We start from the raw sequence: 17,385 nt of genomic DNA, 5'->3' as shown, positions 1-17,385 counted from the left end.
AGGGAAGTTCTGGGTAAAGGTTCCCTCGGTTTTGCCTTCCAGATACAACGTCCCTCTCAGACTACGTACAAATCATGCCTCCTTCGTTAGGATTGGCAGAAGTAAAACGCAAACATAACCCGTATTGTTATTTTATCCATCTGTAAGATAAATCTAACCATTTAATTGACAAGGATTCACAGTAGGTGCTGCCTGACAGACTTTTCTAAGGGGAACAAATCGTAGAAATCACACTGAGGGGCGTGGCATAAGTAGGAATGTCCGAAAAGCCTGTTTCGCGTTGCCAGGTTGGATACCTTTAGGTCCATTGCGTGGTTTACTGCTACATTTACGATAGTGGTTTAAATATTTGGTGCTCTTTTCATTTTCAGAAATGGAATCAACCGGAGTAATTAACGTGACATTTTTACTGGGAGCTAATAATAAACAAATTCCAGGGCCATTCATCTTGTTCCAATCTAACAAACTTTGCCCCCACTGAGGTAAAATTAATTATCATGCATTACTCGTCAATTTAAACACTTTTATGACGCAGTCACATAACAATGAATCGACTTCTTAAAGTTGAAGTAACATTTACGTGTTTACATTTTAATTGTGCCCCCCATACTTGTTTTGTCTTTTCTGTTTGGGTTGAACGTCTCTATTTGGAATTTGACTGCATGTAGGGGATTCAATAGCCAAAACCTGGCAACCCAGAGCAAATTAGCTGAGCTAGACAACGGCTGTTTAGCAGCTAGCTACCTCTCCATATTCGTTTGCACAGTCAACAAAACAGTCGTGTTACATTTACAGTGTTCTTCAGGATTATGTCGGTAAGTACCATTACATAGCGATAATCAAAGCATATGTGAACGCAACAACATATTAATAACGTTAGTATAAGTTGACGGTTCTATTTAGGAATCATTTTTCGTAAAGATGGCGGTTACCATTGGTTAGCTTAGCGGCCTAGCCAACGCTAAAATTGTTCTCTGGAAGTATGAATGACGAACGTAGTGGGATTAACCTAACGTAGATTGTATATTGGCTAGTTGTTTTGTTTGCCTGTCGTTTCCTTAACAATCTGGGTACACTTTTTTGACGAAAATGCTTTTTCTTGGCTCATAACAAAATCCATTGGGTGTCGTATTTCAAAATTAAGAGCATGGCCACATAAGCATCAGTAGAAGCTATTTAACATTGTGATTACCTACGAGATTGATTTAATTTAATTCTTGAACTAAGGTAAAGCTTTTGATAGCACCTTTGGAAGCGTCTGCATGAATAATCCAATGGCCGACTGGTATACATTAACTAATTAAAGTATTCTAAATTGATGTAACTCTTGACTTTATTCTTTACTGTCTGATCTGACCGAGCTGTTGATTAAACAATCATCAATCTTTAAAGATTGATTGATAAATGATCGTAACAACTGACTGTGCCCCATCAATAACCTAAACCTGCTATTAAAAATCTTCTTGAACCACTGACAGTCAAAAGATATAACTAAATCCATGAAGTAAACATACTGAATCCAACAGTGAAAGCATGCAAGTAGTACTTTGCAGTTTTAAAGCTAATGACTAAATTTTTCAAATAATGGTCTGATAAAGAAACGTTCGATTTAAGGACCATTTGGAATGCCTTAACATTATTAAATTGGTGCGTATTTGGCATGTTGCAGCTCATCATTGTCTTTGTGTGTGTGTGTGTGTGACATTTCCAGTCGGAAGCTTGACCAAAATGATACAGGGAATAAGCCCACATACACTGGTACTTTATCACCATTGTAATTCTCAGTTATAAGCAAGTTTTTCTAATGGGCAATGGGCTAATAAGAAATTGTTCACACTGCCTTTGGAAGTGTATACAACTAGGGCATCAGTGCTTGAGCCTACTGAACCATACTAATTGCAGCTGATGTTTTTTTTTGTCCCCCCCCCCAAATCAATTTTTTTTTAGGCAAGTGACAACGACTCTGACGAGTTGACCAGAACAGGTTCCCTAGTTCATCACAGAAAAAAACACAGCATGGAGTCATCCAGATCTCCCAGAAGCTCCAAACACCACCATTCACGGTCAAGGTCACGCTCCAGGGACAGAAAACGTTAGTATTAATTAACAGTGTGAATATGCCAGAAAATTACTGTAGGGCTATAGTATGAAATTTGTTTAGTATATACTAATGAGGTGAAGTAAACAGTTGCCCACTGATGTAGAAACGAAAAGAGATTTAGCCTTATATTTGTGAGGTGACTGAGGTTCACTTCACTAACATGTAGTTACATTAAGTGCATGGGACAGTATGATAACCTAAATTAACAATTACTGTACAAAGTCTAGACTGTCATATTCTTTTCAAAAGTGCAGATTTAATGTATGCATAGAAATCATCTTTACTGTGTGTCTCTAAATGTGCCCAGTCATTTTTCTTTTTCCTGGAGTTTGCTGAAAAGGCCAATGTATATTTGTCAGCATTCTGCTTTCTGCTGTTTCCAGGTGACAGAAAATACAGACGGAGTCGCAGCAGGAGCAAAGAGGTAATTGATAAATTAATTTCTATGACTAAAAACACATTTGATATGATTTTGCCTTTAGGTTGTATTCCTTGTTAGTTTTAGGTGGAGGTGAGTATGTCTAATTGGGTTATATAAGTTACAAGAACCAAAGTTATGAACAAAAGACATAGATGGACATGGGCTTACTCACATGGAAAGGGTCCTTTTTTTTACCCTCACTATGTTGATATGTCTCAGAGGAAGCTTTCATCCTTGGATATCTGTCATTGTTTGTAACCATATTAAATGGTGAAGAGTAGATTTTTTTTTCATTTATTTTTTTTTTTGTTAAAACCTGTGTGTAGATCACATGATTACATATGATAACATTTCTACAATAAATCATACTCAGCGTGCTAATGCACGAAGAGACTGAACAGAAGACCCTGCTGACATAGCAAAATAATATGTCTACTACTGGGACAGGTAACTATCTGCCATTCAAACTCTGTTTGACTCACACTTTTAGCAGAAAAAATGGCATTAACTCTTGCATCTCTTTCAGCTAGGGATGGGCATAATTAGACTAGTTAATTTTTTAAAGAGTCCAAACAGAATCTCATGGTGTTTTTCATAGCATGTAATTGTGCAGAATTCTCTGTATAAAGAGAATTGATATGCCACCACACACTAATGACAACCCATTCCAAACTATGTTCACATGAAATAAAGATGGTTTAAGAATTTGACAGTAAGTGTCACATTGGAAAGTTGAATTTGGCAAAAAAAAAATCCATCATTTTAATTTAATGTGTGTTGTCTGATTTGGATGATGTAATTAGAGAAGCTGTAAAAAGAAAGTTGGGTGCCCATCCCTACTTCCACTTTTCAATGGGTTTAAGTTCGAAGTATTTAGCTAACACTGAATTGTTATCGTTGATGTTGATGTTTTTTCCTGACAGTCAGACCTCAAGGTTTGCATGCACACTATCAAAAGATTTAAGAGGTTCCAAACATGCTGGTTTGATTAATTCCTATAATTGTACTGAAATTAGTGGGGTCAAAGTCTAGTCTGCATCCCAGAAATGCCCACATTTTGTACATATTATGTAAGTGGTTTGAAATGACAAGGTTTTTTTCAACTTGTCAAAAATTTAAGTACATGCCTTCTGCTGTAAGCCATGGTACTAACTCTTTTTGTTGCACTATTTTCCTGAAAGAGACAACTTCTTCTTAAAACAGGCACGAAAGAGAGACTCTCAGAAGCCATCCAAATCACACAGAAAAACAGATGAGCAGCAAGAACCAGAAAGACTTTCAGTAGAGAATGGAGAGGAGCGATCCAGACGCAAAGACAGGAGGCCATCCAAGGGCCGGAGTCTGTCCAGGTCACACTCGCGAGAGAGGTTGGTCTGGTCAATGAACTGCCTATGAAATATGTTCAGCAGGTCCTCTAACTTGTTTAAAAACAAAGAGAAAAATTCATTGTTACCAAGAGTCTGTTATAGTTTGTTAATGAATTGCTGATTTGCAGTGATGATGCTTTAGCTTTAAACCATAAACCAAAGATTGAATTGGGATGCTGGTTCTTAGGTTAAACCATGAAATTATGATTGAACTTTGATTCATGTCAGTATTTTCTATGATTCTATGTTATGATATTATTGCTTTCAGGCGGCATCATAGCAGAAGTAGGGACAAGCGGCGATCACGGTCACGCAGCAGGGACAGGAAGAAGAAGGCTAGGTCTCGTTCAGGTTCAAGGGCCAAACACCGTCATCATAGCAGAAGTCGCAGTAAGAGCAGGTGGGTTTAATTTAATGTCAGCATTTCTTGTATGTCTAAATTCTTGTCATGCATGATTACCATTCTGTATGTCATTGACAGTATATCCATTGATTTTTTTGTTGTTGTTACACCAGGGAGCGAAAGAAAAGGAGTGAGAAAGTACGCAGAAAGAGTCGAAGCAGGTCTGTTAATCCACCTGCCTTCCGGGGCCGAAACACAGCAATGGATGCACAAGAGGCCCTGGCCAGAAGGCAAGGCAACAGTTTACAGGGCATTATAGATTGTTGGTCATTCTGGGTAATGATAGTGGCTCTTATTGCATCTGCGTAAATGCAGCTACAAAGCCTTTTTCCTTGTTTTTCAGACATTGTCAACTTTTACTGCTCTATTAATACCTGACATCTTTAGATGATATGGCTAGCAGTCAAGAACAGTTTAGTTATCATTGATTAGTTAGCTGTAATCTGACTTCTCATTAATGGTGTACTTGCCAGAGAATATTGTTGTTCATTAAAGGAAAGCAATCAAACAGAAAATTGTGAGAGGTGGCCTAGGTGTCTAAGAGACTGACCATGTAAGTTAAACATCCACATTTTTTAGTCTGGCCGGGGACCTTTGTTGCATGCTGCCCTTCCTTTCTCTCCCATATTTTCCTTTCAAATCACTACTGCCCTCTGTGAAATATAGCCAAAAATGCTCTAATTATACTTATGTAAAGTAAGGTGGATGTCTTCTAACATGTTATGCTATGATTTTAAGCTTACAGGTCATGTTGTCACTTGTAGGTACACTGCAATGAATAAAATACACTATTAAACCAAGTGAGTAACATGATGTTCACTCTTTTTCTTTGCAGGCTGGAGAGAGCTAAGAAACTACAGGAGCAGAAGGAGAAGGAAATGTTTGAGAAACAGCAGCAGCAACAGCAAGAGATAGCTGCAGGTGAGAGTCACTTATCGTGCCAAGTTTTGAAACCTTCATCATTTTAGTCAGGATTCAGTTACTTAATTATGCTGCTCTGTGTATTTTGTTTCCAGTGGCTGCCCCTATTGCAGCTGCTGCGGCTGCTGCTGCAGCGGCTGCCTCAAATCCTGGCCTCAATGTGGCAGCCCTCCTGGCCTCTGGAACACAGGTTACTCCTCAGATTGCTATGGCGGCACAGATGGCAGCCCTTCAAGCAAAAACACTGGCAGAGACTGGTATTGCTGTGCCCAGCTACTATAACCCATCGTCTGTAAATCCCATGAAGTTTGCAGAGCAGGAGAAAAAGAGGAAAATGCTATGGCAGGGAAAGAAGGATGGGGTAAGATTGGATTTTGCTGTCATTTCTTATTTGTCCACCAGTTTGAAGCTCACCCATCCTTTCCTCTTTAATTTGTCTTAATGGACTCTTAAAAATATGTATACTAGAAAAGGATATTTTGATGTACAGTATTTTTATATATTATCATCACATGATGCTTATCTTTTATTTTTAAGGACAAGTCCCAGACAGCTGAGTTGTGGGAGAAGCTTAACTTTGGAAACAAGGACCAAAATGTTAAATTTCGCAAACTAATGGGCATTAAAGTAAGTACCAATGGGTGTTCGATGCTTCAGTTAAATCTTGAGTCCACCACTTTGTGCTTTCTTCCCTTTTAACTTCTCTGAGTTAAATTGAATTCTCTGTCTTTACAGGGAGATGATGATGCAGAAGCTTCCAAACCAATTAACGATGAAGGCATGAAGACTCTTCAAAAGCAGGAGGAGATGTTCAGGAACCTTGATGTTCAGTATGAGATGGCTCGGTCTCAGACACACACTCAGAGGGGAATGGGTCTCGGCTTCTCCTCCTCATTCTCACGTGGAATGGATTCTATCTAGTGCCAAACATTGGCCATCTTTGCCACTCATCTAATCATAAAGGACCACAAATTCATCGCCAGCCCTCAAGCTTGCATGGATGTTGCTCTGAATCTGTAATTTATTTATAGACAAACATCTCACATATTGGGAAATTACAGTGTAAATAGTCAGATGCTGAGTTTGTCTCAGTGTTTAATAATCTGTACATCTTTGCAAAAGGATGCATCAGTTTGACTGGTTGATGCTGGTTAAAACGAGATATTTGTTTGAATAATGTGGTAGCTTTTTCTTTTTTTTAAGTCAAATATATATTGATATGTGATTGAACATACTGTAAACTGAATATAATGTGGTTCGAGTGAACACTGTTTACATCCATGTATGAAGGGCATCTGAAGTCAGTGTAGCATTATGAGAATCCCTCAGTTTTATTTCTCCTGATTTGGAAAAACAAAACAGTGGGTTGTAATACATACTGCCTTCAGGCTTGAAAAGGATAAAGATGTGCTTGAGAGGAGTAATCACATATTTCAAATGTTCTTGAAATAAATAAGTTTTGTGTTGAATAAGGTTTTTCATACATCACCTTAATTTTTATTTTGTGTGTAATAAAGTTTTTGGGTCAAATGGAGTTAGTTGGGTTGCTCGAGCTGGGTGTTAAGGATAAAATTAACATATTAAAATAATATTTTTCTGATATCAATTTGTATTGCAATATAACAAATGCAAAATTATACAATAGAAAAAATGAGGCAAAGACAGACACCCCTACCTATATCAGTGGAGCTGATTTGGAGCAGGTAAACAGTTTTAGGTTAGTGGGAATCAGCATCAGAGAGGGCCCGTCATGGGCATCACACATCTCCAGCCTAGTTAAGAAAACTCAGAAACAACTGCATTTCCGAAGAAAACTTGCAAGGCAAAATTCCTGAATGCGACAACTGCAACAGAAAGCATCCTGATGGGAAACATAACAAATTGGCATGGGATGTGCACAGCTCATGACAGGAGGGCTTGGCAGCAGGTGATTAAAAACTGTTCAGAACATCATTGGAACCCATTTACCCAGCATCAGTGATATTGGTGAGGTGCCTGCTCAAAGCCCAAAGGATACTAAAGTATACCTACCCCAGGCACAGCCTTTTGAAGCAATAGAGAAGTATCTGCTGCCACATAATGGACTACAGGTTAGCTTCTTTCCTTAGGCTGTGAGACCCCTCAGATCATCCTCTGCACTCCACCATAAAAAAGTTACATTTTTATGAGTATTCATACATTTATAGAATATTTGTTTTGTGCATATAATAATGGAACTACAGCTAGTATTTCATTATGCCAGCCTGTGTTGTAAAATGATCAATAAATGAACCCTGTACCTTGATGTCAAATTAACTGTGTTGAGAAAAATATCTCGATTCTTTACAAAATGTCACTCATTAACAAACAGGATTGAATTGTCACCCAGCCCTAGTTGCTATTGCAGTAATATGTGTAGCAAAAGATAGACTGTCCAAAAGAAGAACTTCCCATACAAATGTATTAGAATAGTGGAATTTTAGTTAAAAGGGCAGGAATTTCTGTCAACGCCTGCATGGAAATCCATTCTCATTTACATATAAGACTGGAGTACAGCACATGAGCCACACCAGTGATGAGGTTGTGGTTGGCAAACTCGAGGATTAGGAGCAGGATTGGGTACTCGCTGTGTCTCTTCTCCAGGTTGGACTCTTCACTTAGGCCCATCCAATGAAGCAGCAGTGTTTTCATGGCTTCTGGGAATAGTTCTGTGGCCAGTTCCTCCGGAGGTGGCAAGTCACTAATTTGCTCAATATGATGAACTTTAAAGCCCTCCACTTTCTGGCTGATGCTGCTGTTGGCTGCATGAAACTGCTGGCCAAGCCAACGTCCTATACAACTAAGCAGCGAACTTGAATACACACAGCCCCAGTCTTTGGCCTTTAGCAGGGCTAACACAGTTTCTGTCACATCCTTTTCTTCTAGATTCCCATTTATGTACTGATCAATGTTCTCCAAAAGCAGCAAGATGGTGTCAAGCTCTGCGTAGCTTTCAGTTTCAGAGGATAGTTTGTTGTCCAAGCTGTGCAGTTTCTGTCTCACTGTAGATACAACTAGTTGGCTTTGCTCAGTTTGCAAGTTTTGCTTGGGAAAAGAACAATAATCGTGATCTGCAGACTTATCATCACCTGTATCACTGCCATATACATCCGCCGATTCTCTGCCAACCTGGCAATGCTGAAGTTGTGCCATTTCATTCCTTGGTTCTCTACCATGCAAGCAACTGGACAGCGCAATGTCGAGCTGCACACTGAGGCTGTAACTTATTTTCAGAGGGCTGTCATTTATCTGTGATTTCCAAACATCCTACAAAGGAAAGACAATAATGTATCAAAAGATGCTGTATGTTGGGGTATCAATAAAACAAGGCAAATTTACCTTGTAGAGACAAGCAAAATGTGAACTGTACTTTACCTGGAGGTTCTCTAGCACAGCAAGCTGCTCTTGTTTACTGTACATTTCAAAGGCTACTCGAAAAAGTCCCTGAACGCTGTAGAACCACAGGCTGTTATTAACAGAAGGCACCTTCAACCCGTGGAACCTGAATGCTGCAACGGGAAGGCAAATTGTCAGGTGTTATACATGTGTACACAAATGTAGGCTAAGTCAGTGTTAACAGCATGTCTTGTGGCACTGTTTTCTGTTGTGCATTTTACCTGAAGAAAAATGTATTTTTGTTGCCAGTCCTTTCTTGGCAAACTTGGCGTGGTGTCTGGGATGGTTCTCTGTGCGGATGTCAGTGTTGGAGAAGAGATCAGCTCCTAAATACAGAGGAACCACTGGACTCTGAAAGATACATACAGAGAAGATAAAGAGACAGGTGACAAATTTGAGGAAAGACCAACATAAAGTGTCTTGGTAAGGTGTTGGGGCACCACGTGCTGCTGAAACAGCCTAATTTTTTCATGCTTTATCTCTCTGGATCTCTACTGGAGGATTGAACACAATTCTTACAAAAGATGATCCCTCATTTGGTGTTTTGAGGATGCTATCTCACACATTGGTCCAGAATCCCGCTAAGGGGTTAAGCGGACCCAAACCAGCAAAATGCCCCCATAGCATCACAGCCACCAGAATTTCCTTAATTCTTCGTTGAAGCTACAATAGCAAAAACAACTTTGCGCCTGCAGTGATACTTAACACTCACCTTGTTGGGACACTCTGTCAGCCTGAACGACGTCAGATTCACCAAGTAAATAAAGCGAATTTTCCGTGAGCCCCCGTCCCACTGCGGTAAAGTTAAATGGATAGTTGAGCAATCTGACATTGCTGGAAGCAAATGAAGCTTCTCACTCAGTCACAATTGTATCTTGTCCTGCAGAGAGACGGAATGATGTACCGGAACACCATTGAAAGCAAAGAAGTAAACGACAGTCGCAAACCAAACTGGCACAGCTTAACAGAAACGGTGGACTGGAGCGTTTTGCCCTCGACTATGTCTTACAGACCAACGGAGCTTATGTGAATAAACGTGCATCCTTTCAAAAGCAGCCTAAATGAAAGGCACCGTATCTGAGCATATGGCTACTTCAATATTTCTGACTGGGAAATCTTTGGTGAAATCGAAACTTGGGAGTGGATGTCGGAAACAGCTACATTATGTAGAAATGTGTCCCTTAACTTATGTGATGTACCTGTATTAGGCAATTGATGGTTTTACTTTTACGAGTTATGTTATATACAAACGTATAAATTTGTTGGCACAGGTGTGTTTTGTGTCTTATCTTATCCCTTGTTTACTTTCTGTACTCTGACGCAGCCGGTCTTTCCCTTCTACTAGGATTTGTATAACCTGTAAAACAAGGGTATGGGGAAACAAAACAGTTGTTCTCGGGAAATGTTTTTTTTTTTTTTTTTTTTTTTTTTGTAGCCAGCACGTGACATAAGGAGGACCAATGAATACAAAGAGTGGTTGCTTTGACCTATGAACTCCCGTGTTGTACCACAGAGCTGGGTAAAAATGGCTGAAGTTGACTTCGGCGATAGTGAGCTCTTTGAGCAGATTGATGACTCTGCACCGCAGGTTGCGAAGCACATTCGCTTCACAGACGATGGAGAAGACCAAGAAGAGAAGAGCCATCTTAAGAGCAGACTGGAGGAGTGTGATGACTACATTCAGAGGCTTACTGATGAGAATATCCTTGTCGGGGGCGCACTGTCTGTGCTAGCGTTGTGGACGTAGCACTAGCTAACGTTTGCTAGCACAGTGAGCCTCCTGTTTGTATTCAAAACAGAAAACACACAACCTGAAAATATCTTTTTTTGTACGCTGTCTTGTCTGTTTCCTTAATCCTACATCACATGAAGGTTTGAGAAGAAAACAGAACATCCTGACACGACCAAGGTAATTAGCTTACACTAGGTAAAGCGCACTTTCAGTGAAACGATACCGATCAGTAAAAACGCTAATTTTTCCCCTGGCTTTACAACAGCGGCATCACAGTTGAAGATGTCAACTTTGACGGGCCAGTTCTTCAAATCCTTTATGCAAACAACGCTATTTCAAAGTAAGCAGTTTCCTCTCATTAATCTTTTTAAATAAGAATACTTGCTCACTTGTGCTTTGTATAGTATTTACGTTTTGTTGATTGTCAGGATGAGCCTGTAATGGTAAACGTATTTATTTTAACCATGCTAATGTTAGTGGTTAAACATTTTACCAGCACTATTTTTTACATATTTGCTATTAAAATGAAATTACAGCATATTCGCCACCTTGCTGTGTGTGCTCATCGCCACTAAATTACTACTGACATACCATGTCAGAGATGATGATGATGATTGTGAATAAAAACAATAATAAATCTCACCGCTTCAGGCAGTGTCGTCAAGAAATTGAAGATTGCATCTGCAGTGTGATTTTGAAGCATCAGAAACCAAGCAATGAAAAGAAAAAATCCACCTCTCACATAAAACCTCAGGTATTTACCTAGAGTGTATTTGATTGTGATTGATTTAAATACATTTGTGACTTTGCTAAAAAATAAAAGTAATGTTCTTCCTTTTATGAAGAATTCTGCTTTTGCTATGGATGAAGATCCACAGAAGTCGTCTTCCAGTAGTGTAAGAACAAGAACAGAAGCCTTTAAAGTGAGTATTTTTTTGTTGCTGTAAGTGATTTTGCACAATTTTTTGCCACATGGAAACAAAATGAGATGTTTTCAAATAGTCTACATGCTATATCAACATATCATAAAATATTTTCTTATTTTTCTTTCTTAGGTGGTTGGAAGTGTCTTATATTTCACTACTTTCAGTCTTGATAAACTGGGACAGCCTCTGGTAAATGAAAACCCCCAGCTGACAGATGGATGGGATATTCCAAAGTATCTTTAAGATGGATAAATTGCCACCTCATCAGAAATTGACAGTCTAGTCTGAAAAGTAATTTGTTTTGCATCTATAGAGAACTGTCTTGTCTTGGGATAAGAATTTGTTTTTTTTTTTCAGGAATGATTGATGATGACTGATGTCCTGATTTTAAATGCGCCAGTTTATTTTAAAATATACAGTGTATGAGCTGAACTTTCAGTAAGGGGTTGAAATAGATAAGACAATGATTTTTTTCAATGATGATTTTTATTATGCAAAGACATGATAAAATTTCCTGAATTGTTGCAAAGTTATCTCCAGGTTTTCAACCAAGTCATTGGTACAGATGGACAGGAAATAGAAATGAAAGACAAAAGGTATGTCTGAGGTTATTTATGAAACTTGATTTAGTTTCTATCATCTGTTTATGACTTTACTTAGTTTGTTCCTTTGTGACATATAACTATATAATGAGATCATCACTTCACTTCATTGTAGACCCAAATCGATGTGTTTCAACTGCGGTTCGAGTGGTCATCAGCTGAGAGACTGTCCCAAGGTAAGAACAAGTAAGGATTATCATGGGATAAGGCCAAATTAAGCAGAAGAGTCATAACTTGATTTACAATATTGATACATTATTACCTCCCTAGCCAAAAGACATGGCGGCAATTAATGAGAGAAGAAAGGAATTTAATCAGAACAACAACCAGGCCATGCAGAGTAACCAGCGATACCATGCTGATGAAGTGGAGGAGCGGTTTGCTAAATACAAGCCAGGAGTCATGAGGCAGGATTGTTATTTTGTACATAACAGACACAATCATCATTGAATCAAATGCCACATCTGTTGTAACAAGTAAAAGTTAATCTTGGTCGCTTTTACACTGTGTTGTGTTGTTAAACAGTGAGGAACTGTTGATGGCTCTGGGAATGGATGGCAACACCATCCCTCCTCTGATTTATCGCATGAGGCAGCTAGGCTACCCACCAGGTTGGCTCAAAGAGGCAGAGATGGAAAACTCTGGCTTAACTCTGTACGATGGAAATGGTAGGTAGAAATGAGCAAACTACGACAAAGCATAATATTTTTGAAATGTACAGAGGCTGAGCTGAATCTGTGTTTTTCTGTTTCCTAGTTTCAAATGATGGTAATACAATGGACTCCACCAACTCACAAAACATCTCTTATGACGTTTCCAAACTGGTAGATTTCCCAGGCTTCAATGTACCTGCACCAAACAAAATGAAAGATGTAAGTCCTATGCTGTAATCTTATCAAATGGTGTGCGTGCGTGCGTGCGTGCGTGCGTGCGTGCGTGCGTGCGTGCGTGCGTGCTGTTGTCTGTACTTGCTACATAGTGAGGACAGCCTGGCCGGTCCTGACAATTTTAAAAAGCTATTGTAAGGTTAAGACTTAAGAGTTATTTTAGAATTAGGTTTGGGTTAGGGATTTAGTTGTGATGGATAAGGTTAGGGTAAGGGGCTAGGGAATGCATTACGTCAAGATAGAAGTAAGTAGTGTGTGTGTGCGCGCGCCCGTCTGTCCGTCCGTCCATTCACCTGTGTATTTGTCCACAGCAAATCTCACATATAATTGGACCCATCAGCCTAATATTTGGTGCACATATTTTATGACTGTATGCTCAAGGATCTCTCATGGTGTCAGTGATCCAACTTCTCCTAACTAATCTAGGTCACTCTACATGGAGAGCAACTAATGGTTACAGCTTCATACCAGATAACAAATTACATGTGAACAAAAAAATTTGCAATACATTAATTAATAGAAGGGTTTTTTACATTTGCTTTTGTCCACCATGCATCTGCAAATAATATCGTCAAAGTTTTTGTCGACTAGTTGTTCTGATTTGAGGGGGCGTTCACATGAATTTTTACAGTCGTAGACCGACACCACATGAATGCAGGGGTACTTTTCAACAATATTCATTATATGCAATATGTGTTTTGCCATAGTAAAAGGCATTTCAGCAAGGCTCAACCTTTGTTTGGCTCAAAAACTGACATCCATAGAAACATTTGGTCTCATCTTGAGCTAGAGCATGTGCAGATTAATTCCATACCAGATATGTTATGATCCATTAAATTTAGGCATGATACGAGATGAATAAATCCCTGGTTTTGCTTACTTCGCTGCCATCTTGACTGTACGCCTGGAAGAGCTCTTCTAGAATTTATATTTCAGTTATATTAGTATTTTGTTTTATTTATAGAGAAGAAAAATTGAAAATCAGTTCAGTATTCTGTGATGTGATTTCATCAGCATTTGTGCTAGAATAGTTAAAAATACCTTGGATTCTAGTGTTGCAATAGTTTTTTCTGTCACAAAATTTAGATAATTGATTTATGCAAATACTGTAGAATGGAGTCACCTTGAGCAATATGTGTGTATTCATTATTTTATTTGTCAGAAGCATTAAGCATCATAAAGGCAGTATGTTTTCTTTAGTGCTTTTTGATCTTAGGTCACAGTTGCACACCTCACACATTTTCCTTTCTTTTTCTGACTTCCAGGAGTTCATGCAATATGGTTCTATTCCAATGCAAAATAATCACATGAAGCACAACTATGCAGCCTACCTGTCCAACAACTTCCCTATGGTAATTATCTCCATTCATCATGTGATAGGTTGTTTTACTATCAACAGCTGCTTCCTGTAACATCTTCCTCTCTGACAGTTTCGCACTACTTAAACCAGAATTTTCTTTATTACTACCAGCAGACACCTTGGGTCCTATTTAACAGATTTGTAATCATTCTCCATGATACCACTCTGGTTTAAAATGAAAGACAAAAGCTATTGAGTTACTATAATACTGCATAAGAATTGTTGAAATATTATTATAACCCCATAATAGATACTGCAGCAATTACTGTAACTATCATGAATTCATATTTGAATGAATTATGCTCTTTGCAATCTTAGTGATACTTAGATAAGTAGATGCATTAAAGTTTTCATAAGGTGATCAAACAATGAAAAGAAATCCTATAAAGTCACACCACTTTGCTCACCTCATCCTCACTGCTCAATCATGGAATTTACAGTGTTTTGCATACTTCTGTAGTTTGATTCCATGTCATTCTTCCTTGTCAAAAGCCTGACGCCACCTGCAACAAGAGACGGAATGAATCTGACTCATCTCCACAGCTAAGGAAGAAAACAAGATTCAGCCCTAATGGGAACTCAGATAGGAGCTCAGACATGGATATTGAATCAGGTAACTGTTCATCTTAGTTTTTTGAGGAGAAACATCATTATGCAATTTAAATGTCCTTTAATCTTCTTGATCTCAATCTAAGTATCCACTTGTTTGTTCACATGACTTGACACATAAAATACTAAAATGAACAGATCTGTTTTATTCATAGCTAAAATGCAGAAGAATACCCAGTAATACTTGAATTTGCTGCCTTTTGTCTTTTTGGTCAAAGTAATGTTTGGGTGATTTCATTCATGTTTTCCCTCAGACCCAGGAACTCCTTATCATACTCATGGCCCAGGTGACTTCCAGTTCCAACCTCCGCTGCCCCCTGGCTCGCCTTGTTTCAGTTCACCTCCTCCTTTACCCCAGGGCACTCCTCCTGCCACACCCACTCCTCCACCTCTCCCTAAAGGTACACCTCCCCTCACACCCACCAACGGCTCTCCGGCTCTGCAAGGGCGTAACTGGGCAGTAGTTGATGAGACTGCGGAGGGAACAGAGGATGACCTGACACTGGAGGAACTAGAGGAGCAGCAGAGGCTGATTTGGGCAGCTTTAGAAAATGCTGACACTGCCACCAGTAGTGACTGTGAGACACCTGCAATGGGAACACCTGTACCCAGTTCACCAAGTGTGTCCACACCTGTGCATGTAGACACAGAAACGGAGGATGTTGAAGAAGCAATGGACACAACAAAACCCGCAGAAACGTGTCATAGCAGTGAAACACAAAAAGAACCAGGGGTTCAGGAGATTTGCTCTGGGGGCCCAGAGGGCCCTGGATCAATCAAAGTTGAGGATGACAGTCCTCAGAGCCCTGAACCAGTCAAAGCCAAAGACGACAGCCCTCAGAGTCCTGGTCCAGTCAAAGCCCAAGATGACAGCCCACAGAGCCCTGATCCAATCAGATGCAAGGAGGATAGCCCACAGAGCCCTGATCCAATCAAATACCAGGAAGACACCCCTCAAAGCCCTGTGCCAGATTTCTCTAATGGAGGGGCTGGGGATTGTGCTTCTCCTCAGCATGTCGAGAAGGTAACAGCTGTTCCTCATCGGAGCAACTTTGCAGCAGGCATCGTTCCATTTGAAGATACACCAGAATTCACTGAAGTTGCTGCAGCCACAGGGACATACCTTAAGATCAGAGACTTACTTAAAAGTTCCCCTCGAAATTTGACTAAGAAAAAATAAAATTTACCGTCATGAACTTGAACAGAAGAATACATGGATATTTTTTAAGCAAAAACTTATATTTTCGTTTTCATGACCATCCTATAAAGCATGTTTTTTAGCTTTTTATTTTGTACCAAGTTGAATGTCTATGCTATTTGATCTGTAAACATACAATGAGGGAGGGGCAGTGAAGGACGCTGCAACAGCAATTATTTGGAGGTTTTTACCAATTAGTCTTTTTTTTGTAGAAATAATATAGTCATGCAGTTTATTTTATTGTAAAATTTGTCCAATGGTAATTTCCTTACCTGTATTAATTGTACTATGGTGTTTACATGGCTTTTTCTATTTTTGTCCCACTTGAATTGCTCTAAAATCTTTAAGAAAACATGCTTGTATTTGCTTCAATGTGTTATTTTGTCTGGTAGCCATGGCTAGATGTGGGTTTGCGTTCATTTTTCTGTGTGTTGACAGCATGGTTGGCCAAATAGGGGAACTAAGTTGTAGTTAATTTTTAGCAGAGCTTTGTGAACAGGTTGACCCTCTGTTGGTGTAATCGGCTGACTTGCTGATTTTGATGCACATTGCAAATGAAATTGCATATAATTGGTAGTCTGCATTACAACAATTTGCATTTTATTGCGATGACATTAGAAATCTTCATATATGGTCAACATTTTTTCTTGCCTGAACCATTCATCAAATTCATATCACAACTGAAATAAAGTTCATTCTCCCCTTCCAAACTGATTTACCAGCAAAAAGGCACCATAGACTGTTCAAATACAGATTTTAACACAACCTAGAAGAAGCAACATGCTAGACCCTAATGACTCTAACCATGACTCGCAATCATGGTAGCCAAGCTAACACTACAGCTGAGTAGGTCAGAATGAACAAAACAAGGGATTTGAAGAAAAGACAACATCTGATCGACTAATCAGGACATTCTGATCTGATCTGAACTGAGACAAAATAAAACAAAAATCATGTGTCCTTATTCTGAAAGGCGAGCTTTCATGACTAAGTCATGGTTAGATAAATAAAATGGTTGCCTGATGGGTTTCCTTTTGGCATGAAAATTGGTATTTCTAATCATTTTACAGATGCTATTTAGAATATTTATTGCGAAATTATGACATACTGTGTGAAAGTCATGGGAATTTCCCAACAAAGTGAATGCTATGCAATTGTGGTCCCAATGACTTTTCAGTCAAAAATACTTGCACTTATAAATGACATGCATACAGAATAGTCTCTCTCTTTCTCTCACTCTCTCTCACACACACATACTACATACTTGTGCAAAAAGGCTTGCGTGTCTGAGTGTACTAAAATTATGCTTAAGTCGAGAAAAGGACAGAATTATTTAACTCACGTTTTGTAGTAAAATTATGACCTTGCAGACATTGGCTGAGGAATTGGAGCGCTACATTCTGTGTTTATATTCAAAATTCAGAAACGCAATGTAGGCTTTTGT

The 17,385-nt window shown here is 39.1% G+C and overlaps 3 protein-coding genes across 4 annotated transcripts; 2 read left to right on the top strand and 1 right to left on the bottom strand.

Moving 5' to 3' along the window:
* The first annotated feature begins 688 nt into the window (after positions 1–688).
* rsrc2 (arginine/serine-rich coiled-coil 2) lies at positions 689–7,497 on the top strand. 2 transcript variants are annotated; one of them, XM_041937785.1, is made up of 10 exons: positions 689–815; positions 1,948–2,092; positions 2,485–2,525; positions 3,726–3,889; positions 4,158–4,289; positions 4,406–4,453; positions 5,128–5,213; positions 5,309–5,574; positions 5,751–5,840; positions 5,949–7,497. In XM_041937785.1, the coding sequence occupies exons 1-10, from the start codon at positions 810–812 to the stop codon at positions 6,132–6,134; spliced, it is 1,164 nt and encodes a 387-aa protein (XP_041793719.1). In that variant the 5' UTR covers positions 689–809; the 3' UTR covers positions 6,135–7,497. The 2 variants fall into 2 exon arrangements, with proteins under 2 accessions (XP_041793719.1, XP_041793718.1); XM_041937784.1 differs by having other exon boundaries at positions 4,406–4,522; positions 5,949–7,495.
* Positions 6,229–9,537, bottom strand: si:ch211-110p13.9 (uncharacterized protein LOC562347 homolog). Its single transcript, XM_041937786.1, has 4 exons — positions 9,340–9,537; positions 8,849–8,978; positions 8,607–8,740; positions 6,229–8,498 (listed from the first exon to the last, which is right to left on the bottom strand). The coding sequence occupies exons 1-4, from the start codon at positions 9,457–9,459 to the stop codon at positions 7,722–7,724; spliced, it is 1,161 nt and encodes a 386-aa protein (XP_041793720.1). The 5' UTR covers positions 9,460–9,537; the 3' UTR covers positions 6,229–7,721.
* Positions 9,538–10,152: 615 nt separating this feature from the next.
* zcchc8 (zinc finger, CCHC domain containing 8) lies at positions 10,153–17,134 on the top strand. Its single transcript, XM_041937028.1, has 14 exons — positions 10,153–10,327; positions 10,494–10,536; positions 10,625–10,699; positions 11,011–11,113; positions 11,205–11,282; positions 11,415–11,518; positions 11,816–11,881; positions 12,003–12,063; positions 12,158–12,294; positions 12,413–12,555; positions 12,644–12,759; positions 14,040–14,126; positions 14,627–14,747; positions 14,998–17,134. Exons 1-14 carry the CDS (start codon positions 10,153–10,155, stop codon positions 15,921–15,923), a joined length of 2,235 nt encoding a protein of 744 aa, XP_041792962.1. The 3' UTR covers positions 15,924–17,134.
* Positions 17,135–17,385: the final 251 nt, after the last annotated feature.

Source organism: Chelmon rostratus, chromosome 5 (assembly GCF_017976325.1).
Source record: "Chelmon rostratus isolate fCheRos1 chromosome 5, fCheRos1.pri, whole genome shotgun sequence".
Taxonomy (NCBI): domain Eukaryota; kingdom Metazoa; phylum Chordata; class Actinopteri; order Chaetodontiformes; family Chaetodontidae; genus Chelmon; species Chelmon rostratus.
The sequence above is the reverse complement of the archived record's forward strand: the minus strand, read 5'-3'. Positions and strand labels throughout refer to the sequence as shown.

What these genes read in the sequence shown, in the direction of transcription:
- zcchc8 (XM_041937028.1), top strand. Translation starts at nt 10,153, where the DNA reads ATGGCTGAAGTTGACTTCGGCGATAGTGAGCTCTTTGAGCAGATTGAT. An exon ending in TACAAGCCAGGAGTCATGAG is followed by an intron (nt 12,295 to 12,412) that starts GCAGGATTGTTA and finishes GTTGTTAAACAG; the next exon opens with TGAGGAACTGTTGATGGCTC. An exon ending in CACCAAACAAAATGAAAGAT is followed by an intron (nt 12,760 to 14,039) that starts GTAAGTCCTATG and finishes TCTGACTTCCAG; the next exon opens with GAGTTCATGCAATATGGTTC.
- si:ch211-110p13.9 (XM_041937786.1), bottom strand. Translation starts at nt 9,459, where the DNA reads ATGTCAGATTGCTCAACTATCCATTTAACTTTACCGCAGTGGGACGGG. An exon ending in AAAAATACATTTTTCTTCAG is followed by an intron (nt 8,741 to 8,848) that starts GTAAAATGCACA and finishes TTCCCGTTGCAG; the next exon opens with CATTCAGGTTCCACGGGTTG. An exon ending in CTGTGCTAGAGAACCTCCAG is followed by an intron (nt 8,499 to 8,606) that starts GTAAAGTACAGT and finishes TTTCCTTTGTAG; the next exon opens with GATGTTTGGAAATCACAGAT.
- rsrc2 (XM_041937784.1), top strand. An exon ending in ACGCTCCAGGGACAGAAAAC is followed by an intron (nt 2,093 to 2,484) that starts GTTAGTATTAAT and finishes TGCTGTTTCCAG; the next exon opens with GTGACAGAAAATACAGACGG. An exon ending in CAAGAGGCCCTGGCCAGAAG is followed by an intron (nt 4,523 to 5,127) that starts GCAAGGCAACAG and finishes TTTTCTTTGCAG; the next exon opens with GCTGGAGAGAGCTAAGAAAC.